Here is a 26,163-nt window from a genome sequence, read left to right on the forward strand (position 1 = left end):
TCTTAACATTAAAGATGGATGACAGTGGCCATTAATAAGTAATGTACAACAACCTACACCCCTGACATTACAGACATATAATGACTCCTGCGGGGCCCACATACAGTGTGAATTGAGTGTTTGTATAAAATTTCCCACAGGCTGCTTTTGCATATATATGCTATGGGCTAACTATTGAAAAGCTGGAAGAGAAAAAAGTAAAAAGTGTTTACCAATGTCTGAGTTCAAGGCTCTGTCCTTGTCTGTCTCCTCTCTTCCACGATAGCGTTGAGAGCATGGAAAAAAACAAAGAGAATGAAAGAAAAGAGAGGAAGGAGATAGAGTTTTCCAACTGCTTTTGTTCTCACTCTCACCGTCTGTCACTCCCTTGTATTTACGATGTAGCTCTTCTTCTGTCAACCTCTGTATGTCAGACTGTCACAACCAATTCTACTCAGAAGCAATGTGTTGTCTCTTTCTTGTCCCTCCCATGCCTCTTTTAAAAAGGGGTAGGGAAGCTACAGACAACCCCGTCCCAGTTAATTTTCTCCTTGTGACAGTGGACTATTTTGCCATTGGTTGTTCAGCTTGCAACTCCCTGTGACCTTCAACCTAATTGGCAGATCACGTACAGAGAGACATTGGCAAAGACACAACCATGAGATCATACAATTGTTCAAATGTGGCTTTTTCATTTTAAGTTTCAAGTTCATTTCATTTATATAGCACTTTAGAAGCAAACAGGTGTTGCACCTAAGTGCTTCATAAAGACGGACATAGGCCTATATGTGTACACATAAAACCATAAAGACATACATATGTGTGTGTGTGTATTGCATCTTCAGTGCTTCGTTTGATATTAAATAATGTCACAAATCAAATGCAAACAAACTGCAGCAAAATCAATAATTACCAATGAATTTATTCATTAAAAATTATCATTTTGGGGGCAACCTCTAGCTCACCCAGTAAGAGCGTGCGCCCCATATAGGCTCAGGCCTTTGCAGTGGCCCGGGTTTGAATCCGACCTGCGGCCCTTTCCTGCGTGTCATGCCCCATCTCTCTCCCACCTTTCCTGTCTATCCACAGTCACTCTGAAATAAAGGGAAAAAAGCCCCAAAAACAATAATCTTAAAAAAAGAAAAAAAAAAAAATGAGTGCACTATTTACCAGAGCACACCATATGTCTTATAATTACTTATTTTGCATGAACAGTCAAAAAACTAAAAAAGGTGTATAAATGACAAACAAAGAAAAGGAAGAATGTCCTCACATACAGCTGTCTTGCTGTTTCCTGTTGCTCTAGTCTCAAAACATCTCGCTAAAGAACTATAGTTGAAAATTAGCCAGCTGGCCAACACTGGCACATTACAGTAGTGTTAATTAATGTGCCTTGTCCTTATAAATAAATACATTAAATGAAAAAAGAGCACAGCGTTATTAGACAATCATTAGAAACGGAAAATTGTGACAATCAACTGATTAATCAACTAATCATTTCCTCGCTAATCCCTATGTTAACATTATTCCATCGAACCCACATAGGTACGAGCCCCACACCTGCAACCAAAATTGAAACCAAAATGAACTTCTTCGTCCACCAGCCAAATGGCTAGCTTTTTTTTGGCTGGTGAGTGAAGCAAATCTACCAGACGCATTTGGCTGGTGTATGGTGCTAATTTTGAAGCCTGCCTGCAACCTATAATAATATTTAAATAGGTAGGCTACTACTAGCTTTTGGTGGCACCTGTGGTAGACTTCTGTGTCTTGAACAATGTTTATGTAGCATCTTTAAACATATTTGTCATTTGTGTATGCAGCAGAAATGTGCTTTATGTGCCCACTGATGAAGAAATATGAATGTTTGGCAATGAATGCAGAACATGGACAACATGTGCACACCAAAAATAGAGGAATAAGATGTAATTCAAAGAATCTATTCCAGGGGGAAATATGCACTTAGTTTAGACTTCTTGGCTGATATCACAGATGACAGTCCCATAACTCAAAGTACTGAGACATGACCCCTTACCCGGTCACAGAAATACAGAGATCCACAAACACACCCAGAACACTGAGACAAATAAACAAAATACACACTTGTTTCTCTTATCATACTGCTTTTGCTTAGGCTATATAGGCTTATTGCATGGAAGACATTTAGACATGTCACAATAGGAAATGCATACATTTAAAAAATAATGATGGTTGAATTCCTTCAGTTTTAGGGTCCTGGTATTGTGCATGCTGGCACAACTTCCAAGCTACTCTAAAGGGCTAGTTTAATGTTGAGCTATTTCTTAATGTCAGTATGATTAACTGTGCTGGTCTAGTCTAGGCCGTTTCTAACTCATGGCTCTCTTGAGTTTCTCTTTATCAAATCTAAACAGACACATTCAAGATGTGGTAAATGTAAAGTATGGATAAGCCCAAGGATATGAAAACACAGTGACTGATCCATGAAGTGGAACTCACCGTCACAATACAGTGTCCTCGTCTATCTATGCAAGTAAAAAAAGTCTCAACAATCATTTGATGAGACCAGACAGTGGTAAAGGTAAAATTCCACCTTTAGGCCGTTTGTTTTTTTCCTTCTACAAGATATGGTATCTGGTCAGTCTTTTGGACTCTGCCAGATATCTGATACTTATACAAAATGCTCTGTCTACAGGAAGCAAGCTTTAAAAATAGCAAACTTTGAGCAGTCCACATGCAAGAGGAAGGGTCAACAGCAGGGGCTCTGTAGTGTCGTGTTTAGGAGGCTTTGACCCTTCTCCCAGACAGAGCACCTTCAAACACATAAGGCCAAACTGAACAACAGGAAACTAGAAACAATAAGCCTCCACACCCCCTCCAAAGGGGATGCATCGGGCTTCCCTTCAGTTGTATAATGCAATGCATTTTAAAGCTGCAGTAGGTAGAATGCAAAAAACACTAGGATTTGAAGTAGAGTGAGACCTCTTCCTGTGCATGGGCATGAGCAGAACAGCCAATAGGAACACTCTCTGAAATGACCTGCGATTGTCCAAAGTCTCCCGTGACAGCTAGATTTTCTAAAGCCTTAAAGTGCTCATATTATGCTCATTTTCAGGTTCATAATTGTAATAAGAGGTTGTACCAGAATAGGTTTACATGGTTTAAATTTTCAAAAAGAATCATATTTTTGTTGTATTGCACATTGCTGCAGCTCCTCTTTTCACCCTGTGTGAGCTCTCTGTTTTAGCTACTGAGTGAGGCATCCCACTTCTGTTCCATCTTCATTGGGAGTCGCACATGCGCAGTACCTACGTAAGCACTGCTAGCTAATCAGAAGCAGAGTTTGAGGGTGTGGCACGCTAACAGCTAATGTGTTGTTAATTAACATCAGCAACAGATCGCATGTAGAGCATTTTGACAAGCTGATATATGGCTCTGATAACATTTTATTAAATCGGACCAGTGTTTCTGGCACTTCCTGGAAACTGCCCGACTTAACAGCGGATTTTTGTCACCGCCCCCGGCAGCAGCCGCCTGCTCTCGTCCACTTTACAGGGGAGGCACAGTTCATCTCGAACGAACCTAATATAACGTATGTTACAAAGTGACGCATGTTCGTCACAGAAGAAAAGGGTGGGCTACAATAGAGCTGTTTGGAGCAGTTTGTGAATAGTGTTTTCTGTTGGAGATGGTAAGTCCCTTTGGGCTTTTTCACTTTGTACAGCTAGAACATGCACAAAAAAGATATATAACACTATAAAGGAAAAAGCCAAATAGCATAATATGAGCACTTTTTAAGCCGCCTACACATCATAAGCTGCTCTCATATCACACAGGCAAAGACAGCTTCCCCAGTGACCAGATCAATTCGTGTAATCGATTTATGTACTTCGGTGTGACGTTACCACACTCGGGAGGTTAATTCAGTTACACTAACACTCCATCCCCTTCTCTCTTGTTTATGTTTGGAGTACCTGTTCGGGTGGGTCCTGTCAGTGTCAGCAGCTGAAACTAGGGGCACAGAACGTGAAAGGTGAACATAAGTGCAGCATGGAGCCATATAATTGTAGTTAAAGGATTCTAAAGCGATGACATTACTACCACTGCTACACCTAAGCTAACTGTACAGCGCTTCTGTAGCTATATGGGGGATGCTCGTTAACTGTATGGTTAACTGTGGACATGCCAGCGAAGGAGGTTGACAGCCGGGCACTTTTTTCAGTAACGCTTTTAAACAGTCTACACACAGATTCCATCAATGCCACTGCCTGCCGACGCGTTTTGATTTCATACAACAATTACAGGACTTTAGCAGCTGAGACAGAGACAGCAGCTATAATCCTAGTTCTTCATTTCGGCTACCCAAGGCCAGCTAATGTATATGGTGCTAACGGAACGCTAGCGGGAGGTGACGGCGGGGAGCGTCAAAAAGGGGGACCTAATGAAGGGGGAAAGCGACAGGGGGGCTGTGACGAAGTCGGGACGGTCACAGAAAAACTCACCTACTGGACCCTCTTTGTGTTTGGACAAGCGTCTTCCATTGACACCTTTCTCCAATCTGCTACTCCCACCACTCTTCTTGTTCGACGCCATCTTCACCCACTCTGTTTACGCACCGCCTCTCACATCTCGCCTACATACCTGCATGCAAGCGCCGAGGCCTGTGAAAGCCAATGAATGACTGTGCCGCAGTCCAGTAGCCAATCACGAGGCTCGGAAATCAACAATTATTCACCCCGTTGGCTTGGTTGTACAACTTGTCAAAAGAAAAGTGAGCCCATTGTACATTCAGCAGGGGCATTATTATTGTAGACAATATATAGAAGAACTTGTTGGATTTTTTTTTTATTCGTTGAGTACTCACAGAAATGGCAAAAAGCAGATACATAGTCACACATCATAAAGCCATTCAGTAAAATGCAGGAAATTCATATATTTTTAAATGAACGTTAAAAAAGCTGATAACAAAACAATCCCACCAATAGGTCCACTCAAAAGCTGTTCTGGAGCTTTTGATTGCATCACACAAGTGTGCAGGGCTACAGCTACAGAGGGTGTGTCCTCTGTTAAAGGGATACTTTGCCAAATGTAAACCAGTGTCATCTTTGTGTGGACAGTGAGTTTAGATGAATGGTGTTTGACTTCCTTACGCGGAGGAGCAGAGCAGTGGAGGTCTGTCGAGATCAGTTGAATTGCTATGGCCCTAACTGAGTGGACCCTTGTGAGGCTGTTTTATCAACTGCTGTTTCCAAGTTCAAAAATGAATGTTGCATCTGAAATTAAACAAGCTGATTAAACAATATGTTATCAGACGCTAAAACTGTAACTGCAGGCTATGTACAAAATTCCAAATATGCGTGTTGAAGAATGTCCTTGAATTCAGATATCGCACAGTTAATCTTTCAAAATAGACTCAACACTCTCCCTTTCTCTATCTTCCCCTTTGCTTCAGGGTTTCTCCAGCTGAATCTGCTCCTCCTCCTCTTTAATGTTACCCACATCCTGGTATGGGCCATGTGCCTGGGAGCGTTCAATCTGATCATATGTGGAACAACAATCGTCCAGATTTAGCCCCTGGGGTAGGAGGTAAGGGAGATGGAAAAAATCATTGAAACATGTTCATGTTAAATTGATTAGTACAAGATAACGTCCATTCATATCTTTTTTTGTTCCTGTTTTCAGCAACGTGACTTGGACGAGTAGGCTATTTCTCACAAGCCTGCCATGACATGTTTGACTCAGAGAGGATGTGACTCATTTACCTGATATATGTTTTCCTCTTCCTTCATTGCTTTCTTTTTCTCCAGTTCATTTAGTCTCTTTGACTGTGAGGGGGAAGCAGACGTTGGTAAAGCTGTGAAATGGTGCAACTTCTCATGGAGGAAAGGCAATAAACATTATAAAAAAAATATCCATTTGAGAAACGTATAGCTGTGGAGTCAAAGCACAATTGTCTTACAGATTGCAATAACTTCTAGTGTGTTGACATGAATGATATGCCATTTTAAGACATTTTTGTAAATTGCTGCAACATCAATGCTATGAGTCAAGGGGGCGTTGACAGATCAATGTATGGTAATGTGCAGTCAGTCATAATAAAGTGATTTCTGACCTGGAAGAGAAGGGTGACAGAAGGCACAAGCACACACAGTAGCAGTAAGACTCCCTCAGCTGTCAGGATCTTGTTTTTGGTGCTTTCGCTGAGGTTTATTGTCTTCTCCATTGGTTCTAGGCATACAGACAGGGTTCAGAGGTGAAACAAACTCAACAAGTGTTTGCATGTTTTTGCAGTGAGAGTGCACACTTAAAAGAAGCCGAGGTCAGGTTAATCAGGGTAACCTAATATTTACTTAACATAATTACTTTTTATCAATCTATTATGAGATTGATTGCTTTGTTATATAACTGTACTATTTAGTATAAATAGCAGTCTGATATAGGCGTATGTAATAAATGAATAAACAATTGATGCTTTTGTTAACGCTTCTCATGAACTAATGTGCATAATCCCCAGAGGAGATGGTTGTTTTACATTTCCGCATCTGCCACCTGTTTCTAATGAGATTATGATGCAAAATGGCATTTCAGTGTGACAAATGCCATTAGCTTGACTGCAACTTGATTTAATCTTGGTGCTATTTAAAGTAAATGACTGGGCAGCAGACTGGTAATGAGACCATGCTGATGATGTATAGATTAACCAAACTGCAATATGCCAGGATGCTGCCACTCACACAGCTCTTGGATAGACTAACGTTAACAGGATTTATGGCTTATGAGGTGTTAGCTGTGCTTAGAGCTCGCCTGACTCCATCTCAGTCCATCACACACATGAATACTCACTGTAGACCTGCAGGTAGGTGCCATGTGAGAAGAGGCGGTTGTTCAGCAAACACTGGTACAGTCCAGAGTCATTCAGCTGGACTGCATTGAAGTTTAGGTTGCCACAGAATAGGTTTGTATTGAGGTATTTAGCCTCATGGTCTGAAGCCACAGCATGTGGATGCAGGGTTTTGTTGGAAGGGTGTTTGAGCCAAGTTATATTCACTGATACACTGGCACGGTAGCAGCACTCCAAGACAGCTCTCTGGGAGACCTGTATCCTCAAAAAGGGCCTGTCCGGCTCTAAAGTCATCTCATTCTGAGCAATACCCACTGTGGAGGAAGTAGTAGTTATGTTGTTTTGTGCATTTGTTATATATTTTTTCATTTTTTTAATGATCAACATTTTTTTTAATCCAACATTTGTCAAATCATGTATTATGATTGCATTTAACATATTAGCATAACATGTATTAACAATGGACATGTTAAGGTCTTAAAAGCTGAATAACAAAAATAAATTGTAAATGTACAGCAAAAAATAACCAAAACTAAAAGAACAACAGGATAGCACAGCCATCTGTTTTGACAGGAGATGTGGTTCATTGAAGCAGAACGCAAAAAAGCTAAATGTGAAAAGTTATATAGAGTACATACATATAGGCTACTTAGAGTATACTAGCACAAAGGTTCCACAAAACCCAAAAGATAATTGCATCTAGACATATATAAACTATTGAATATATTCTCTTTGAGTATTTCAATCAATATTGTGTCTTAAAATAAATTGATCCGACTCACCGACAAAGCTGCAGAGGAGAATGTTTGTGACTGTCCCCATTGCGTTAACAAATGTTTGGTCAAGAGATTAAAAATCGTTCTGAAATAATGCAGATCAGTCTTTATACAACACTGATCCCAGTCTTCACTGCTATTGTACTAACGCACTGGTGTTTTTCTTTTTCTCAGTCAGGATTTACGCTTGAATGAATTTGGACTGTCCCACATTTGCATAAAAGCTATATCTGCATGCATTTAGAAAATAGATTATATGTTTAATTTCTTCAAAAAGAATACTATGATGCAGGCCAACAATTCCCTTTTATGTACATACACTGTATATTTTAAAAGGAATATACAGAGACAGGATATGGTTTATGAAATCAACATGATCCTCGTACAATCCATCTCAAAACCCTGTGGTTATAAAGTGAAACAAAACTAGCCTTGAACCCCAAATTTACTTTATTCTAACATAAGTATTAGCTCATAACAATATAAAATGACAAAACAGGAATTTATTTCCCCAATTTATTAAAAAAAGAATTAAAAAAAACAGAACGTACCACAAATGTCTTCCTAAGTATACATCATTAAAGAGCCTCTTACACGATAAAAAAAATCAAAACCCAAATACACAGTATAGTTCTTGCATATTCATTGTTTATATATAGACATGAAGGCAGATGCCTGTATCACAAGAAGCAGTGTCTTTTATATACAGGGCACTGGCTGAGTTGGTGGAGGGCTCAAAACCTATTGCTCTAATGGAGGTGAACACAAAAACTGTTCCTGGGATGATCTCTTAATCATTAGTCATTTGTCATCGTCTCTCACTCTGAGGTCAATTTTACACTCCTCCGTGATAGACAGCGCAAACAAAACAGTGATTGTTTGTAGACTTAAGAGCCCTTTAAGAAGAAAACAACTTGATCGTTGGAACAAGGCACCACTCTATAAATCCATTTTCTATACATCTAGGTGTTTGTATATAGAATGCATGAGGAAAAGCATCTGGAGGAGGGAGAGCGAGAAGTGCCTGTAGCAGTCGTTCAGCCAGTGAGTGAAGACGTTGCTGTAAGCTGGTGTTAATTGGGTTTCACCTGCTGACCACGGCAGTTTGACAGTTAAAATAAAATCCCTGGTTAAGATGATCTGTTGAAATGTATCCCATCATTAAGCTGGATAGCCACAGTGCAGAGGGGGGTTGCGCTTTAATGTGCACGCCAAAAACACATGTTGTGGTTACAATATTTGCATATTTGTTCAATTCATTCATGCGTAGACAAGTTACAGACAAGTCCCGTCTCTCTCACCGTTATGGCCAAATGCATAGTACATAATTACAAAAGCTTGTTTGAAAAACTAAACAAAAACAGTAACAAAACCTCCCCTGACCCGTTTAAGTAAATCAAATGAAATATACGGTAAAACTGTGCGGTAGGAAAAGGTGATCATGCTATCACAAGTGAGGGTATTTTCAAGAGGTGTATGTATTGTAGCTAATAAGCTTAATAATCAAAATGAGGGGGGCTAATTTATGCTTTCTCTTAAAAAAAAAAAGCTAATATGTACATTTTACATGAGGAAAACATGGGGAGAGATGGCAGTAATGTTCAAACACAAACTTACAGCATGTTGTGACTAATGGCAACATTTGCACAAGATCCCACTGAGGTTCAGAGGGCGTATGTTGTTGTGGCAACAACGGTGAGAATGCATATCAGGAAGTGATCATGATCACAGTGCCGGTAGGAGCGACGCTGGACTGAGAATGCAGTTTTCCTTTCTCAAAACCTTCAATGTTTCCTTTGTATCCTCACTGTCTTGTTGCCTTGTCCTTTTTCTTTGTTGCTGGAGCTGGTCCCATGTGTTCAATAACCGTGCACTATCCAGGTCAGAACAGTACAGCTTTTGGCAGTTACACTGGCTTTTACGCACACTTACTGACCCAAACAGACCTTTTTGACACCTAGATGTGACAAAAGTCACTGAAGTCTATGCAAGAAATCACAGATTCTGTTTGGGTTTGGTCATAAAGCTAGGGCAGTCTAACATTCTTCATCTTGGTATCTACGTATTTTTTAATGACAACCAATACTTCCTTCTTCTATGTGCTTTTAAAATCCCTTCACTTAAGTTGCAACATGTTGGTGTTTGGGTAGAGGGAAAGCAGCTGCAGGCTGAGTGATCACTCCGGCATCAACATTACATTACCTCAAGTGACACATGCTGCTACACAGGTGAAGCAAGTCATTAAGAGAATTACAGCTTCTGTGAGGATCTAACGGTGCTTTGTTATGTCTTTGGTCCTGTGTGCACGGCCACAGTTATGCCACTACTAGAAATTATATCATCATAATTATAATTACAATCAACTGCTGAATGAAATACAAAGACACAAGCTCAGTTTTGATACAAATATTGCTATCAGAGAAGAATAGAACCTTTTGCTAATAACATGTGAATCTAACGTCATACAATACAATTTGTAACCCCATCTTAAGTCCATGTTTTGGATCAGGAGCTATGAATCTGGGGGAAAGGGGACACTGTAGAAATGAGGCTGGCACTAAACGACCTTTGTGAACACTGCTGTAGCGCTGGGCCTTCAGTGTGTGTAGCTGTATATGTGTGTGTTTTTCTCTAGTACAGTGAGAGCAAATCCAAATCTTGTGTTTTCTACACATCATCTCATGACCATCTGGTTCAAGCTAGCTTCAAATTAACCAAAGTGACTTCTAAACTCACTCCCCATCCCTACTCCCTTCTTCACTCTCTACCTTGATCTTCATTACACATTCTAGGTTTGCCTTCAAATGTTTCTTTCTTTTCTCAAACACATTGCTCTCTTTTTTTTTGGCCCAGTGCTGTAACAGTTTCACTCAGGCAATGCAACTCACTGACCCAACAACAAACAGAACTCAGAGGAATAAATAAAAGCGGTAAATACAAACAAGTCTCCATTATTAACAGCATGATTATCTATAGTGCCACTATTTATAAAATGTTTCTATGTGAAGTACTAACAGTAAAAACCCGCCAAACAAGCACATCCTTAATTAAAAACTTTGTAACACACATACACACACACTTTCTTGCATTCAATCTTTTCAATAATCAGGGCTACCTACATGAAGCCCAACTGTTTAAAAACTGTACTGAATAGAGTAAATACATTTTACAAAAACAATGATGGTTAAACTTGGTTTGATAAAAAGTGCATCTCTGTGGTACTTTGGCATAGACTAGAAATAACACTATATATCAGCAGTAGTATTTCAATACATCTTCAAATGCTACATTGCCCCCTTTAGGCTTCCACATGCTTATAGCCAACCTGGTTGGAAAACATTGGATTTCTCCTTTACTGCACATCTAGTATTGGAATAATGTACGTTATTTTCTAGCGTGCATGTTTCTGGTGTGCATATGTGTGTTACAGCAGATCGCAATCACGACATTTTGTTAGGCAGCATCTCTCTCACAGCAAATTATTGCTTCATTTTTTTTGGCGCATCTGAAAAAACAACCTCCCACTCAAAAGTAGGATGTCCTGTTTTCTTTTTTTTTTCTTTATATACCTCTCTACCAAGCATGCACACAAACAGACACACATACACATGTACACACCCTCTCATGTTCCGTCACTGAACCACTGCACTGTGCATAAAGCCCCCTAGCGCAGCAAAGGGTCCAGGCATGACTTATGAGGGTTTAAGAATTTCCAGGGAAGCCTCTGAAAGTCACTCTTGCACTCCAAAAACCAGCACCAGTAAAAATCTAAACAGAAGAAAAGACGAGAGAAAGTTTGAATGTGAGATAACATGTTAAGTTAATGAGCTTGATGATGAGCATTGCTTCCACTGGGAATGGGATAGGCACTTTTCAAAATCCTATTTCTGGGGATATTCTTTTAAAAAGACGCTAAAAGAGACCAAGTCTAGTAAACCTGACTTACTGCGCATTAATAATACAGAAATGTACATAGCATTACAATTATTATTTATTATTGTTTGTTTTGCATTTTAATTCTAATACCTTTTATTTATTCCGTTTGTATTCCATTTCATTCTATGTACTTTTAGTGGTCTAGATTTGATCTAATTTAAAGTAACTTGATTTTACCATGTAAAACACTCTGTAACTCTGATTTGAAAAGGGCATTAGAAATAAAGTTTATTGTTATAATATCATTATTATGGAAGGCATGATAACCAATTTTATAATATGATGCTTTTGCAGGATTGATGCAGGAAATGGTACACAATCACGGTTTGTTGTTGAAAAGTATCTGGTGTCTCTCCACTTCATAAAACCTATGCCCTTGATAATAATTGATGATACTTAATCCAATACTTCTATTAAAATTATACTTGAGCATCACTTTAAATATATATAATATACTTTAAATAGTTCAGCGTTCTCACCTAGTGGCCAGCAGGTGGCATGATGGTGTCTCAATGGAAGTTACCCCCCTCCAGTGAGAATTTGGAAAGGGCCTCCTGCAGCTTGTGGTGCTCCTCTTCTACAGTCTGCCGCACACAAAATCAATATCACCATAGGAACTGAGGACAGACACTTGCATCCACACACACACACACACACACACACACACACACACACACACACACACACACACACACACACACACACACACACACACACACACACACACACACACACACACACACACACACACACACACACACACCTCCTCCTCCTAACATCCTCTTCGTCTCCCTCGCTGCTTCTCTGACACATCCCATTGCAAGCACTGGACATAATAGCCATTTTCAGAGTCCAATTTCACAAGGCAATTTTCAGCCAAGCAATAACAGCAGTGGTTAAATGGTTTTCTATTCTCTAGTTTCTCTTTTGTGCCATTTTGGCCCCATTTGTCCAAAGTATACCACAGCTCACTCCTTACTTAAGTTATCCTCAGTGAAATCCTAGATGTCTCTTTCTAGTCGGCTCCCACCTTTTGTTATGGCTCTCATCTTTATCTGCCCCTGTCATACCTCTCTCTCTCTCTCTCTCTCTCTCTCTCTCTCTCTCTCTCTCTCTCTCTCTCTCTCTCTCTCTCTCTCTCTCTCTCTCTCTCTCTCTCTCTCTCTCTCTCTCTCTCTCTCTCTCTCTCTCTCTCTCTCTCTCTCCTCACCTGTAGTCTCTTTAGTTGTTCCTCCAGACTGCGGAGCCTCCTGCACACTTCCTCCATCCTCTCCTGGGACATCACCAGGGGCGCACTGATGCTCCTCTCCTCCTCTCCCTTCGTCCCCACACCTTCTTTTTCACAAGAGTTATTGCTCTCCTCCTCCACTCCCCTGTCTGTGTCCTGGCTTTCTTCTGTGGAGGGAAAGACTCAATTTAGATGGGTCATCCCTCAGTTTTGTTTTTAATTGTAGTTAATTCACTAAACACTAGTAAAACCTTGGATTGTGAAGTTTCCTGGTCACAGTGTAACGTCCTTTGTTTTTTGTTTATAATGAAGAGAGGGGGAAAAAAACAGCATACTTTTCTACTCATGAAACATCGAAGAAATTATAAAGCCAAACAATATTTGGACATTTGAACATGATGTTTAAAGTAATAGTTTGATGTTTTGGGAAATACATGTGCTCATTAGGATTGATGAGAAGATTGATACCAGTCTCATATCTATAAGTTGAATATGAAGCTAAAGCCAGCAGGCAGTTAGTTTAGCTTAACATAAAGACTAAAACCAGACAGAAACAGGCGGTAACAGCTAGCCTGGTTCCATCCAAAGTGCCTACCAGCACCTCGGAAGGTCACTAATTAATACATTATATCTAATTAACACATTATATCTTGCTTGTTTTATCAGTCCAAAAAACAAAGAGGAAAAATGACACTTCTTGTTTGTAAGCAGTGCCTGGTATTTTAACTTCACACCAATGATTTCAGGAAGTCCCTGCTCAAGGCCAACAAAAAGTCTGGCATACTACCCCCGTAACACAGCAACTTGCAATTTTTACTTACTTGCAAGAAAGTGAATACAAAATGTCAACCTATGCCTTTAAAAAACACAAACGCCTACCTGTTGACTGACAGCTATCCATTTCTTGACTGGGCCTCTCTGATTGCTCCTCTCCATTTTCTTCATCAGGCTGCGAGTCTACTGATAGACTGATGCTGCCGACCAACAGCCTTTTCAGCAACATGACTAACACAGGAGACACATTTATTAGGACAGGCAAGCTACTATGAAAGAAAGGAAAGACAGTTACATAAACAAACATCTATAGAAGCACCCTCATTCACCTTCATCCAAAGCACTGTTGGCCACCTTCTCCTGATCGCTGTTGGAGTGGCCTATCAAGTCGAAGCCTTTGTCTGACAGGAAATCAATCAGCCTGTGTATGGGGTCTGAAGACTTGTCATCCGTCCACTTGCTGTCCTTCTCTCGATCTACGGACAGACACACAATGCTTAACTTTGGCTCCAGCTTTCAGAAATGTGTAACAATAACAAATTTGTACTTTTTATTGAGTGTTCAGCACATAAAGTCTCACCACTGCTGCTTTTCAAACCCCCATTCTCAGTTGGGCTCAAAGGGGCAGTCAGTCTGACAGAGAAAAAATGACAGAAGAAATTAGATATTTTAAGATGGGTGAACTTTGGCAGGCGATGAGTATGTCTTGCTCTTTCAACAAACGTGTAAACACACACAGACACACACACACACACACACACACACACACACACACACACACACACACACATACGTGGAGGGACTGAAAGGAGGTCCTCCACTTCCAGGAGGCAGTGTCAACCTCATGGGTGCTCCACTCTTCTTCAGATCATCCACTGCTGACTTTATGACATCAGTCCAGCTGTAAACACACACACACACAGTGCAAGTCAGATTACAATTCATGCTATGATTTACCTTCTGAAACAAACATGGTTAATCTGTTTATTTCTCTCTAAGACTTACATTTTCCTCTCCCCAACAGACTGAGCCACCAGTTCATAAATCTGAGCACCGCTGTCCCAGGTAAATATCACATAAAAGGCCTTGCGATCTGACAGAATAAGAAAAAAACAGCAATTGGAAGGTTGAATGCTATTGATCTGACAATGGAAGTGACCGTATTTGTCTGTGAAACTACTGTACTGTTGTGTGCGGCTAACCTGTGGCCACCTCACGTAGGAAGACGGAGTCCAGCTTGATGATGGGGCTCAGCATCTGCCTATCCTGCACAGCGATGTTACTCTTGCTCTGGCATTTGAGGACCATCTTGTCGTCCTGCCTCTGTAGGAGCACCAGCAGGTCCACAAGCAACACACACTGCACCTCTGAGAGACAGGAAGGAGAAGGAGAAAAGATAAGGACCATCAATTTTCAAATCCACATATGGTTTATATGGGGTAAAGCTGATTGTTAATTGAGGTTAGGTTATTGAACTGGATATTTAAAAAAGGAAGTCAAGGGGAAAGCCAATGTGATCTAAAAAAAAATGACTGACACTGCAGCTGGGTTTCCTTTTATAGCAAACTTTGAACTTGAAAAAGGGAAATGAAAACAGAAATATCTGATCCTAATTTTTTCAATATCTCAAAATAAACCATTGTAGGTTTTGTAAATTTAAATTAATAACAAATAAGCAAATTTTTAAATGTGTGTATAATGTTTGTTCTTGTTTCTGCAGCATTATATGTGCACACAAACGTATTTACCAATTGCCTTCTCTTTTGTGACTCTCCAGGTCACAGAGCCTTCATAAAGCATCTTTTTCTGAGTCAGGTCAATGTTCTACAAAAGACAGTGGGAAAATAATGAGCAAAAAGAAAACTTAAAACATCAAAGAAACTTAAATCTGTAAAGTACAACAGATCAAAACGTTGGTAAAAGAACCTTACTTTATATTCAGTATAAAGCTCATTACTGGTTTTGAGCCCTGATGTGTCCAGTCTTCGCTGGTAGTCCTTCAGAGTCTGGGAACAGAGAGAAAGGTTAGTGTTAGACAGAGGACAGACAGCACAGAGGAAGGAGTAGTCTAACAAGCAGAGACCCTCAGAGGTCTTAAAATGAAATTACAAGAGTCCAATTGGTGCTCAATCACTACATAGCAGTGTGTTGAGTGATGGATTGTGTGTTTCTTACCAATAGGTTCTCCATCCCTTTGACCTCCTCATTGACATGGTTGAGGATTTTTCTGCAGCACTCTGCGCTCTGCTGGATCCTGTCCTTCTCTATCGGGTTCTCTGTGGAGAGACAGAAAACTCAGAGTTGAGAAAAATACAGCTTTCACAGCAGAGGCCAAACAAAAGCAAGGAATCATGAGCGTTCCAAAAAATATGGGACGGACAATAATGCATTGTTTAAATGTTTTGCTGGTGTGCTTAAATTAGTCCACGTTTACCCTGTGCTTTGATGCAGATTGGCACGAGGTACACAACATTGGCATAATAATCCTCTGCATTCTGACCGAAAATATGTAATTTACTAATAATTTCAACATGTACACAAACAGATCATCAAATGGCTGTCATGAAAAATACAAGCCCATGTATCAGCTTCAAAATCTACATAAACATCAGACATGTATTCATCAAGTATTTAATTTGCAGAAATAACATATATATTAACTTATAGAATTTCCAAATAAAATATCACAATATACAGAAAGTGGATATTGTGATATAAAATATAATGTGATAGAGGACTTTTGACATCTTAATAATTAGCCTAAAGGCACCTGTAATTAGTAAAAACGTATGGTCTCATAAATATGTTTACAATTATGGCACACACACACACACACACACACACACACACACACACACACACACACACACACACACACACACACACACACACACACACACACACACACACACACACACACCTGTGCTTTTGGCAATATTCTCCAGCAGCAACGGGTATTTGGTCAGTCTCTGCATCTCTATGGGAATAATGTCCTTGAGCTGCAGCCTGCGGCACTGGGGCTTACTCTCTGCCTCCTGGGATTAAAGCACACACATGCACACACACATGACCACCTATGTGACCACTTGCATCTATCTTTTGTTCTTAATTACTATTCATACATTTTGTAATGATCATTCTGGTGATGTCTGGGCAGGGGTGTGGGGTGGGGGAGGTTAGTATGTGAGTGAATGTGTATGTTGTAGTGTAATGTCTTGTCCTTTGTACTGTCCAGTCCTATCGAGGACCCTCTCGAAAATGAGATGATACATCTCAAGAGGTATTCCTTGTTAAATAAATAAATAAATAAATAAATAAATAAATGTTCATGCATCTGTGAGTGCATCCATGTGTGTCATTCTGTTAAAACTTTAATAATCTGTGTATACCAGTATGAAGGAGAGGAAGCGTGGCTCTTTCTTCTGCCTGCTTTTGATCTGGTCCAAGGCCCATGACTGGTGACTGCAGAACCGGGCTGTCAATTTCTGGAACCACTCTCCTTCTGTACCTCCAAACTGGAACACACACATGGACAAAGACACACACAGACACACACAAAATCACACTGTGTTGTGATAGCCAAAAGTAAATGAATAAAGCAATGGGCAGATGGGGAAAGAGCTGGAAAATGTACAGAGTAAAGACTAGCAACTAATATAACTGGAGCTGTTATAGCCAATATTTTACTTTCATAGATAGCTTTCAGACTTGATAAACCAACTAAATCAGATTTTGCACAACTATTGGCAAGTTATGTTGAATAAAATTGTCATGTACAGTATCTGTTGGAGTTTTCCCAGAAACAACACACATACGGAGAGAAAAGAGAGATTGGACAATATAAAGAGAACGATTATGATGACTCACTCTGTTGAGCACTGTGGTGCTGATAGATTTGACTATGAAGTTGTCATCTAAACGCAGTTTCTTCAGGTTCTCGTAGAAGTTATCTGGATTCACAGGCAAACAAATACAAAATGTACATATAAAATACAGTGAGCACTTCTTTATATGACAGTAAACAAGCGTTTTTTGTGAGTGATGCAATTGTTCTTGATCCGTGAACTGTGCACCAACTTACAGTATATACTGTTGAAGTAGACTGGTTGTATTTGCAGTTACCTTTATCACTGGCAACAAATACACACATGCAGCTTCACATTCAGAGTACAAATTTAGATTCACTGTATCATGGTTTGCTTGTTGTGTGGAAGGAGAGCACTAGCTTCCCAGTTCATGTGTGACTCTGGGAGGATAGAAACACAAGTCAGAAAAGGCCCCTTTGCAACATCACTTACAGTGCATTTCAATTATCTCATCAAGGTTGGGGAAGATGGCGGCCAGCTCAGGGGAGGCCAGGAGCCCCTCTCTCTCCAAAGGCTTGGAGAAGATCATCTGAAGGACACTTAGCATCCGCACATGGGCATGCTCAGTTGCAAACAACTCTGAGAGGGGAGAGGGAGTAGACACGGTATAAGAAATGCTAAAACATCTTCAAAAGAAGGACTGCCTGTACTGCAACTGTATTTTATCTGCACATCTGTTTCCTTCTCATCATGTGCTGCTTCATCTCTCTTCTCCTCACCATTGATGACCTCCTGCCTCTTGGTCTCCTTCTTGCTGAGACTGGACAGGGCTTCAGGGGGAGCCTGCTCCCTCCAGTTGAGTGGGTCATTCTCGAACTCCAGGAAGCGGGGCTCCATCTCCTCCACCTGTGGGGAGGGGCTGGTGGGGGAGTGGCCGGGCCCTTCGGGAAGTAAAACTGGTCCCTCGAAACTGAGAAAGAAAGGAAGGAAGGTGAAAATGGAGAATTTTTGTGTGATTGATTTAGAGTGGTTACTACTGCACAACGTAATTCAAGTATGACCCAGGTGGCTATCAAGTGATGTGACTAACACATTCACTCACACACACTAGTGGAGGTTGTTGGCTGTGGAACAACAGCAGCTGCGAACAGCTCGTTGCATTTCTAAATGCACACCAGGGAAGTCTTAATATTAGATAATGCAAGGGTGTTTTAATGGCTAGCCATAGTATATAGCAGATAAGTTATGTATGTATCAATGTCCTGTTGGGCTTGTAGCTTAGCTACAGTATCAAGTAAAGCCTCACATGAATATATTTAAATAAATAGCAGCTAGTATTGCAAAATCAGCCAGCTGACTAGCTATTAATATCTTACGATGACTAAAACTTATAGTGCTTCAGAGAAAAAACTATGATTAAAATGGGAAAGTATAAAAGTAATGGTGGTTTTCTCTTGCACTGTAACAATCATTTGACGGGCTTATTAATATATTAATTAATTAACTTTAATTGTCACCACTACACTTTTAAGTGTTTATTTTGTTCTCTTCTTCTGGTCTTGTTGTTATACCAGTACCATAAGCCCAAAGCCGCTCTCCACTTGACCTCCATGATGACAGCAGCTGTCATTGTAAGGATTGCTCAAGAAAATATACAGTACAACTGACTGTGTTGTGGATTTACAGTCAACTAACAGCAAGTAAACTAACTGTTAATAAAGGGCTGGCACCTAACGATTACCCAATGGTCAACACTGACCAAACATTGACGTTTCAGTGAAAATAAGAGTGCTGTGTAACTGTTACTCACTCCCAGTCGGTCACAGCACCGGTCAACGGTTCCATCGGACAGTGAATAATGACTCATAAAACCTGTCAGTCAGGTTGATTCATTTGGTTTGTGTCTACATGAAGCAATGGACATTTGCCCTTTAAAAATCATTTACTTTAAATAGCCTTTCAAAGTGATCTACCTAATAGTTCTGAATGAGCCAGGTGGATTTGATCCATCAATATTCTCATTATTACCAACTATTTTGTTCAACTGCTTTCTGATTATTTCAGGACTGCTGCACTGCTGACAGTATTTGACAGCCTGTCTGTCCCTGCTGTGCACCTCTCCAATCAGAGAGGCATTTAAAGTTTTTTTTTTCCATCTTACGGATGGAGGTGCTGGGGGATGAGCGGGGTAGGTGTTGTTGTCATGGTACAAGGCGGCTGGAGGTCCACATCACTACGAGAGCGGGACTGTTTGGCCCGGGTAGAGCCACGGCGCCGTGAGGAGTGCCGGTCCACGCGGGCACTCTCGCTACGAGTCACTTTCTTACTGTAGGGAGGGAAGGTGGGAGAGGATGAGGACGGGATGTGGAAAGATAGGGACAGAATAGAGGGAAGGAGGAATTGGGATAAAAGGTGGGAAAAAAACGCAAGAGAGGACAGATGGATAAGAAAAAAAGGAAAAGAGGCCACAGGAAGGACAAGGCAAAAACAAGAACAAAAGTATGGATGGAGGAAACAAAGAGATGCCACATGATGAAAAGAGGAGATACCAAAAGGCAGTGGATATAACAAAAACATTTTTTGAAGGGAAGGACAGTAGAAGAGAAAGTATTAAAGTCAAATGCAGTCAGTGTGCACAGACGTGTGTTAATTGTGAGGGTAGAGAGGAGAATAAAAAGTGAAAAAGATCACATCAACAAAAGATAAGAGAAAGAGAGAAAATGAGTGAATATGTATGACATATGACATGCATACTAGTTAGACTATAAAATATAGAGTATGCTTTGTAAACTATAGACATGGTAGGACTTGATTACCAACACTTTCTACATTTCCTTATGAGTTACTGGGAGCCAATGTACAACAGTATGTTAAGAAAGTAGCCATGCATTGCTTCTACATAATGTCTGTACCAGTTTTCAGTTAGGCAACTTTACTGGTCATGTATGTCAATAGTTCTCCAAATCTACACAGCGTGCATTCACATCCACAAAAACAAAAAACAAAACTGATCTTAATAATTAAAGTTATTCCAATTGCTTCACACGCAGCAGGATTATCATACTTAGCCATGTAGTGTGTTTCTGTTGTGTATCAGAAGTGCAGGGCTCAATGTGAGGTGTGTATGCATGTAAGTGTTGTTTGTTTAGTATGTATGTTGTGTGATGAGTATGAGGCCTGAAGCATGTCCATGTCTGTCTGTCTGTCTGTCAAGGCGCTGACACCCACCTTGTCTTCCGTCTGTAAAAACACGGGACACCACATCATTACACACCCGCCTTTAAACAACTATTAGCCACAGTAGCAACTATAACATGCAAATACACCCCTCCAACATGATATACTAAACTAGTTCTAACCACTGTCAGAGTAGCATGCCAAATAAGATGCCAAAGCCCCTGGCACAACATGTAACCGCACACACTGTGGAGACAAGCAGGACAAAGGATGGGCCCTGGCCACAATAGACGCAGACACCTTGAAAAGCACACGGGCGAGCAACAAAAACTAAAATATAAAATGAAATGTAGTGCCCACTTTTGAGTATTAACTATATAACAGCACAGTGTGAAGATTAATTACTTTGTATAAAACCTTGATGGAGACTAGACTGTTTATTTATTTATTTATTTTTTTTAAAGCTTAAGACAAGCGTTAGACAAAATATCACCATTTCTATAGGTTAGCTAAAATGTCTGACCTAAATGCCAAACCTGTTTACTGGGTAGAAAGTTGCAGCATAGAAAGCCTCATCTTCATTCAGTGCAATACAACCATAACAATTACAAATGTCTCAGTCTAGAAGAAATTACCAGTGTACTGACGAACAAGTACCTGAATCCAATAAAACAAAACAAGTCAGAACGTAAACATTATGAGATGCACAACACGACGCACACAGAAGAACACAAATAGGACAGAATGATATTAGGAAGAGAGCACGCGTGCCATTGTGAGAAGGAAAAAAAGAAGAGAGGGCATGAGGGAGAGGAAGGCAAAGGGCTGGAAGGGGAGATTGGGTCCGAGTTCACCTGATGAGGGTTTTTTTTTCCAAATCTGCAGGCTCTGTTAGCTAGCGAGCAACAGGCAGCATGACAAAAGCTTGCACACAGCAGGGACAGACTGCTGGGGGAGTTTTACCACGCTCCCTCAGCCTGAGCACATGTATCCATTCCCCCTTTTCCCCCCTGGTCATTAGATATATACAGTCTCTACACCTCCCACACAGTCTAATTATATTCTGCTTACAATCTCTGTTATTTCTTATACTCGCTTGTTGAGTCACTATACTGCAGTTATAATCTCACTCCCTGGATGCTACTGATTTTCTTACTATCTCTCCACCCTCCTCACCTTTGTTTCTCCTCGTTTTCCTCTGTAGGATTGTCCATGGGTAAGAGAGGCTCCCCAATAGTCAGCCCTACTCCCAGCCCGACAGGGGACACATCGCCCCCGTCTGACAGAGTCGGAGGCTCTAACCACTTGCTAGAGAGGCCTGGAAGATTAGAAAAGGGGAGCACAAGAAATAATGAGGGGTTATGTTTTGCAATTTTTTTCTGCTGAAAGATAATTAGTTGGTGCTTTCATCCAGTAAATGAACAAATGTATATCTCTTCAACAATAATGTAGAAATAGTCTTTTTAGATTTATATCTTTTGCACAAGAAAAAAATGGGCACATTTTCACTTTGAAAGCTGGTATCACACAATCTGTTACTGTTTATATGCCCAAATATATATCATGTTTATTAAGGGTTTGAACAGCTATATTGTTGAGTCGTAAGTGTGCCACTGGACTAATCAAGACTTTTCAGTGTTTAACTGTAAGTAATTAATAAACTAATACATTTTTTAAAAATCTGCTATTAACGGATTATTCAAAATCACATTAAATGATGCATTTAAAGCATGCTAACAAGATGGTGTTGATGATAAACATTATATTTGCTAAACATCAACATTAGCATTGTCATTGTGAGCATGTTAGCATGCTGACATTAGCATTTGTCTCAAAGCACCATTGACTACTTTATATCCAGCCTCACAGAGTCGTTTGGGTGGCTGTAGTCGTGTTTTATTCATCAAATTATCAAGTCATTATAATTAAACACTGATAAAGTCATTACCTCCAGACTCCATATGACACAGTGTAGTTGATGGGCAGGCTTACCGTCCATGTGTGAAGACTCGGGGCTGTTGGCAGTGCTGCTGTTGTTGTCTGACCCATCACTGACCTCTAACCCAGGCACGGAGGAGGCGCTTCCGGTGGAACAAGACTTGTTGCTGATGAGGGAAGGGGCTGCAGGATCGGTCACGGAGCCTCTGCCGGGAGCTGGAACCTTACGCACCGGATTCACTTTCTCCTTTTCCGCTAAAGATGGGGAGGAATACAACAAGTTTAACAGAGCTGAGCTATAGATAAAGCTGATGCAGAAAAACATGACCCAAGAGCACTTCAGTCAGTGAAAAAGGGACAAAGACTTTGTGAGACAGACAGACAGACAGACAGACAGACAGACAGGATGAGTATGGTGCAATCAGGGTCTCTGTAGTTAATGAGAGGGTTAGTTCGGGGCAAGAGAACACCCACAACCCGAGGACGAGACGTGTGAGGTAAACTGGGGATTACAAAATATACAGTACAACTAATTTTTCAAACGACCACCCTGAAATCCAGGAACAACTACACAATGCTCCACCCACATCCCCTCACAGTTTGATTTGGGACATGCAGACATGCTTATGGAGGCTTATGGGTTGATTAGTAGGGATGTGACCATTCTACAGAAAAAAGGAGGGGTCGGGAACTCTGGACGTCTAGTACCTTCAGCCTCCGTTTTAGATTTGGTGTCAGCTGTAACAGGAAAGAAGGGCAGGACAACATGTTCTCATATCCAGACCATTAATGGACATCCATATACTACATATAGTTCTTTTAAATGTCATTATATTTACATACATGTCAAATGTATATCATGTGTACATTTAGAGATTGTAAATACTTTCAAATATCATTGTCAGAAATTAAATACTAGATACAAGAAAAATAACAGTATAATAGGGCTCATGTGTGATGTTTGCTAAGACACAAAGCAGATACATACGGTTGCCTGCAATCCAGCTGGGGATGCCAGGAAACACCCCTCTGGGCTTGGCTTTTGTTGATTCTTCCTTTTTAATCTGAAAAGATGAGGCCTTTGTGGATTCATCCTTCTTATTCTGAAAAGATAAAACAGATAGGAAGCAAGATAAGCCAAGTCAAAGCAAGTCAAATCTGAGGGCTGCAGAAACCCAAATGCTTCCCCACAATGGTTTTATGAGGACATCGCAGTGAATTTATTTATTGATTGTCTGATTACTGATTTATTTGCTAATAGGATAGGCATGTTATCCTTCTACATAGTTGATGATAGCCTACCTTTACCAGCTGTCTCCTGAAGAAGCCTCCTCTGGACTTCTTACTGTCAACTGCCCTGGTTTTAACTCCAAGGTGCTTCATGAAGAAGGCCACTGCTGAAAAGATGGATTGGCTATGGAAGAAGTTAGAGAAAGATATTAATTAATAATATCTACTACTGTGTTTTGTAAAAACTTAGTTGTTTATGTTTTATCTTGCAGGAATCATATTTGAATATAATTAAATGAATGGTAATGCAATTCTTATAGACGCATCTGTCCTTAGTATAAAGTATATTTGCATAGTCTCTGGTGTCACTGATGGTAATGCTGAGAGACTTACACAGAATTGACAGTGCAAATGAGGAAAGATTGTGAGGATGAAAAGGAGGATGGGCAGATGCAGGAAGGTGGGAAGAGGGAGGTGCAGAGTTGAAGATGTCCAGAAAGGGAGGAGGAGGAGTTGACAAGAGTGGGGAGGAGAGAAAAAGGTGACACAAAAAGACAAAGGAGGAGTTGAGAGAAATTAGAGGAGATGGGACAGAAAAAAAAGACTAAGGGAGGAGCCTCTGGGGATGTGCATGCAACAAAGCACAAGTGTCTTCGTTTTACAGAGCATGCTGTCTGAATACACGGAGTGCAACATAACTTTAATCACAAAGGATCTGAGAGAAAAACATAAAAAACCTAAGAAGTGCATGACAGAATAATTTACTGTACGTGTTGCGCAACACATGAGAATGATAAGAATGCATCATGGTCTTTAAAAGATACTGTACATATATACGTAAGGTTTCTATGTGTAAAAAGGACAGTTTCTATACAAAACTCAACTGAAATACATTTTAATGAGTATTTGGTGCACTTGAGCCAGTATGCAAAAGTATTGTGGGTTGACCACACCCAGGCTTGGAGAAAGCAGGCAAATAGCAAATCAGTTTTACGTGCATAAATACCCACTTAAACAGAACGCTCAAGCTAATTTTTTAAACTTCATACAAAAAAAAAAAAATTTAAAAAAAAAAAAAACTCACCATTTTTCCTCATCCGAGACAACTGTAGGTCTGAAAGAAAAGAGACAGGTGTCAGTGATGTTACAAAAACAGACCCACTCATCTTGCAGCATCAAGCTCACCTCTTCCTTTTAAGTAGCATTTTTCCTTTCTCTTGCTCGACTGATTATTAAGTGTGTTTTGGGCCGGTGGAATCTGAAGTGACAAAGCTTTTCCTGATCCAACTCAAAGCTGATTGTTGTGTTATTGTGTTCAGAGTAAAAGCTATTGAACATATTCTAAAAATTTGCACACAAAAAAATAAAAGTTCAAAAAAGTAACAGATGCATCAAAAGTTGCACCTCTGTCTACTCAAACAGTTTAAAAATCAACTTGCGCTCTTGAAGATGTGTAAATAATTCAAACTATTTTCTCCGGACTGTCTAAAACTTTATCTACTGTGGTTTGTCTCTCCGGTAAGCTGTCTGCAAAGGGAATCCAACGTCTGAAATGATCCAGCACAGCGGAAATGTCTATTTAACCATGTTTTTGTCTGATGCAACACACAGGCAAGACTGTGGAAATTGGATACTCATGTTTTGCTATGAACATAAAGCGTGGGAGGGGTTTCCCTGGGATTTCCCTGCATAATCCAATCAAATGGTCTGGTTGCCTCATTCTCATCACCAGAAAGACCAATGAGAAACAGCTGGGGCGAGGTCACTGTGTTGTGGTCGAATGAGGAGGGACGGGGGGGTAATAGAGGGTAATAGAGAGATGATTGTCAGGAGGAATGAATAGAGTGAAAATGAATGAATCTTTTGTGAATTGGCGATAGAGATCCAACTGTGTGATAGTAACTGAGTGAGTCAAAAGCTGAATTATAATGTCAGTCTCCTGCCCTCTCGCTGGCCTCCTCTCCCTCTCTGTCTGACTTGCTTCTTGTAGAGGATAACACGTTGTAGTTGGCCACGGGGTCAAGGATAGATTAACTTTCCCCCAGATCTCTTGCTTTCCTTCTTTAACAGTGTCCAGAGTTATCCAGCATTGATAACCCTCTGGCCTGTTCTCTCGCCTTCCTTCTTCCGCTGTGTAAACCCCCCCCAAACCCAACACCACCACCCCTCCCTCCAGTTGGCAAAATGCCATGGGAGCCTTCCTGCCAGCGTGGCACTGCTGACTCCATCTTTTCCTCTGCCTCTTCATTTCCTTCTTACTCTATTGTGCTCTCTTCCAATCACGTTCCCTCTCCAGCTCTCTAGTCTAGTGAGCTTGATTTTCTCCATCTCCTGCTGGATTGGTCTCTGTGTGCTTTGCACTAGATTGGATATGTGCACAGCTAACTACACCTTCTATAGGGCTTTATAAAAGTGTAGTGCCAACTTTATAGGGAACAGAACAGAAAAAAGCTGCTTTTCCATCTTTTTTATCTGAAAGACCAATCATTCTCTCAGCTTAAA

General features: G+C 40.5%; 3 protein-coding genes and 1 long non-coding RNA gene across 13 annotated transcripts in view; 1 reads left to right on the top strand and 3 right to left on the bottom strand.

Annotated features, from left to right (window-relative positions):
• lipeb (lipase, hormone-sensitive b) overlaps nucleotides 1-4,597 on the bottom strand; it is a 28,279-nt gene extending 23,682 nt beyond the window's left edge. The window contains exons 1-2 of one of the 6 annotated variants that reach the window (XM_028580141.1): nucleotides 4,458-4,544; nucleotides 213-253 (exon numbers count right to left, since the gene is read on the bottom strand). Coding sequence is in view for 2 of the 6 variants with exons in the window: in XM_028580139.1 (XP_028435940.1) it covers nucleotides 4,458-4,548 (91 nt within the window). In the remaining 4 variants the exon portion in view is untranslated. Of the gene's footprint in view, nucleotides 1-212; nucleotides 592-4,457 lie in introns of those variants that run through there. The other 5 variants (XM_028580142.1, XM_028580143.1, XM_028580140.1 and 2 more) reach the window with 5 other exon arrangements.
• LOC114556969 (uncharacterized) lies at nucleotides 3,341-6,353 on the top strand. The gene is made up of 3 exons (XR_003692755.1): nucleotides 3,341-3,646; nucleotides 5,408-5,541; nucleotides 5,638-6,353. It is a non-coding gene; the product is annotated as an uncharacterized LOC114556969 (long non-coding RNA).
• Nucleotides 4,785-7,976, bottom strand: cd79a (CD79a molecule, immunoglobulin-associated alpha). The gene is made up of 5 exons (XM_028580145.1): nucleotides 7,579-7,976; nucleotides 6,799-7,110; nucleotides 6,068-6,183; nucleotides 5,718-5,780; nucleotides 4,785-5,529 (listed from the first exon to the last, which is right to left on the bottom strand). The coding sequence occupies exons 1-5, from the start codon at nucleotides 7,616-7,618 to the stop codon at nucleotides 5,404-5,406; spliced, it is 657 nt and encodes a 218-aa protein (XP_028435946.1). The 5' UTR covers nucleotides 7,619-7,976; the 3' UTR covers nucleotides 4,785-5,403.
• Nucleotides 7,977-9,109: 1,133 nt separating this feature from the next.
• Nucleotides 9,110-26,163, bottom strand: part of arhgef1 (Rho guanine nucleotide exchange factor (GEF) 1) — a 44,230-nt gene continuing 27,176 nt past the window's right edge. Inside the window, exons 1-26 of one of the 5 annotated variants that reach the window (XM_028580138.1) lie at nucleotides 24,847-25,241; nucleotides 24,746-24,775; nucleotides 23,734-23,845; nucleotides 23,420-23,534; nucleotides 23,140-23,169; nucleotides 22,486-22,686; nucleotides 21,670-21,811; nucleotides 20,545-20,556; nucleotides 19,478-19,642; nucleotides 18,096-18,286; nucleotides 17,809-17,955; nucleotides 17,378-17,460; nucleotides 16,900-17,025; nucleotides 16,431-16,545; nucleotides 15,686-15,786; nucleotides 15,442-15,516; nucleotides 15,259-15,334; nucleotides 14,713-14,877; nucleotides 14,516-14,603; nucleotides 14,304-14,411; nucleotides 14,091-14,143; nucleotides 13,840-13,986; nucleotides 13,616-13,741; nucleotides 12,719-12,903; nucleotides 11,988-12,092; nucleotides 9,110-11,340 (exon numbers count right to left, since the gene is read on the bottom strand). In XM_028580138.1, coding sequence (XP_028435939.1) covers nucleotides 12,018-12,092; nucleotides 12,719-12,903; nucleotides 13,616-13,741; nucleotides 13,840-13,986; nucleotides 14,091-14,143; nucleotides 14,304-14,411; nucleotides 14,516-14,603; nucleotides 14,713-14,877; nucleotides 15,259-15,334; nucleotides 15,442-15,516; nucleotides 15,686-15,786; nucleotides 16,431-16,545; nucleotides 16,900-17,025; nucleotides 17,378-17,460; nucleotides 17,809-17,955; nucleotides 18,096-18,286; nucleotides 19,478-19,642; nucleotides 20,545-20,556; nucleotides 21,670-21,811; nucleotides 22,486-22,686; nucleotides 23,140-23,169; nucleotides 23,420-23,534; nucleotides 23,734-23,845; nucleotides 24,746-24,775; nucleotides 24,847-24,866 — 2,688 coding nt within the window. In that variant the 5' untranslated portion in view covers nucleotides 24,867-25,241 and the 3' untranslated portion in view covers nucleotides 9,110-11,340; nucleotides 11,988-12,017. Of the gene's footprint in view, nucleotides 11,341-11,987; nucleotides 12,093-12,718; nucleotides 12,904-13,615; nucleotides 13,742-13,839; nucleotides 13,987-14,090; nucleotides 14,144-14,303; nucleotides 14,412-14,515; nucleotides 14,604-14,712; nucleotides 14,878-15,258; nucleotides 15,335-15,441; nucleotides 15,517-15,685; nucleotides 15,787-16,430; nucleotides 16,546-16,899; nucleotides 17,026-17,377; nucleotides 17,461-17,808; nucleotides 17,956-18,095; nucleotides 18,287-19,477; nucleotides 19,643-20,544; nucleotides 20,557-21,669; nucleotides 21,812-22,485; nucleotides 22,687-23,139; nucleotides 23,170-23,419; nucleotides 23,535-23,733; nucleotides 23,846-24,745; nucleotides 24,776-24,846; nucleotides 25,242-26,163 lie in introns of those variants that run through there. The other 4 variants (XM_028580133.1, XM_028580136.1, XM_028580134.1 and 1 more) reach the window with 4 other exon arrangements.

This window comes from Perca flavescens, chromosome 6, assembly GCF_004354835.1.
Source record: "Perca flavescens isolate YP-PL-M2 chromosome 6, PFLA_1.0, whole genome shotgun sequence".
Classification (NCBI taxonomy): domain Eukaryota; kingdom Metazoa; phylum Chordata; class Actinopteri; order Perciformes; family Percidae; genus Perca; species Perca flavescens.

What these genes read in the sequence shown, in the direction of transcription:
- cd79a (XM_028580145.1), bottom strand. Translation starts at nt 7,618, where the DNA reads ATGGGGACAGTCACAAACATTCTCCTCTGCAGCTTTGTCG. An exon ending in TCTCCTCTGCAGCTTTGTCG is followed by an intron (nt 7,111 to 7,578) that starts GTGAGTCGGATC and finishes CTTCCTCCACAG; the next exon opens with TGGGTATTGCTCAGAATGAG. An exon ending in AAGAGGAAAACATATATCAG is followed by an intron (nt 5,530 to 5,717) that starts GTAAATGAGTCA and finishes CTCCTACCCCAG; the next exon opens with GGGCTAAATCTGGACGATTG.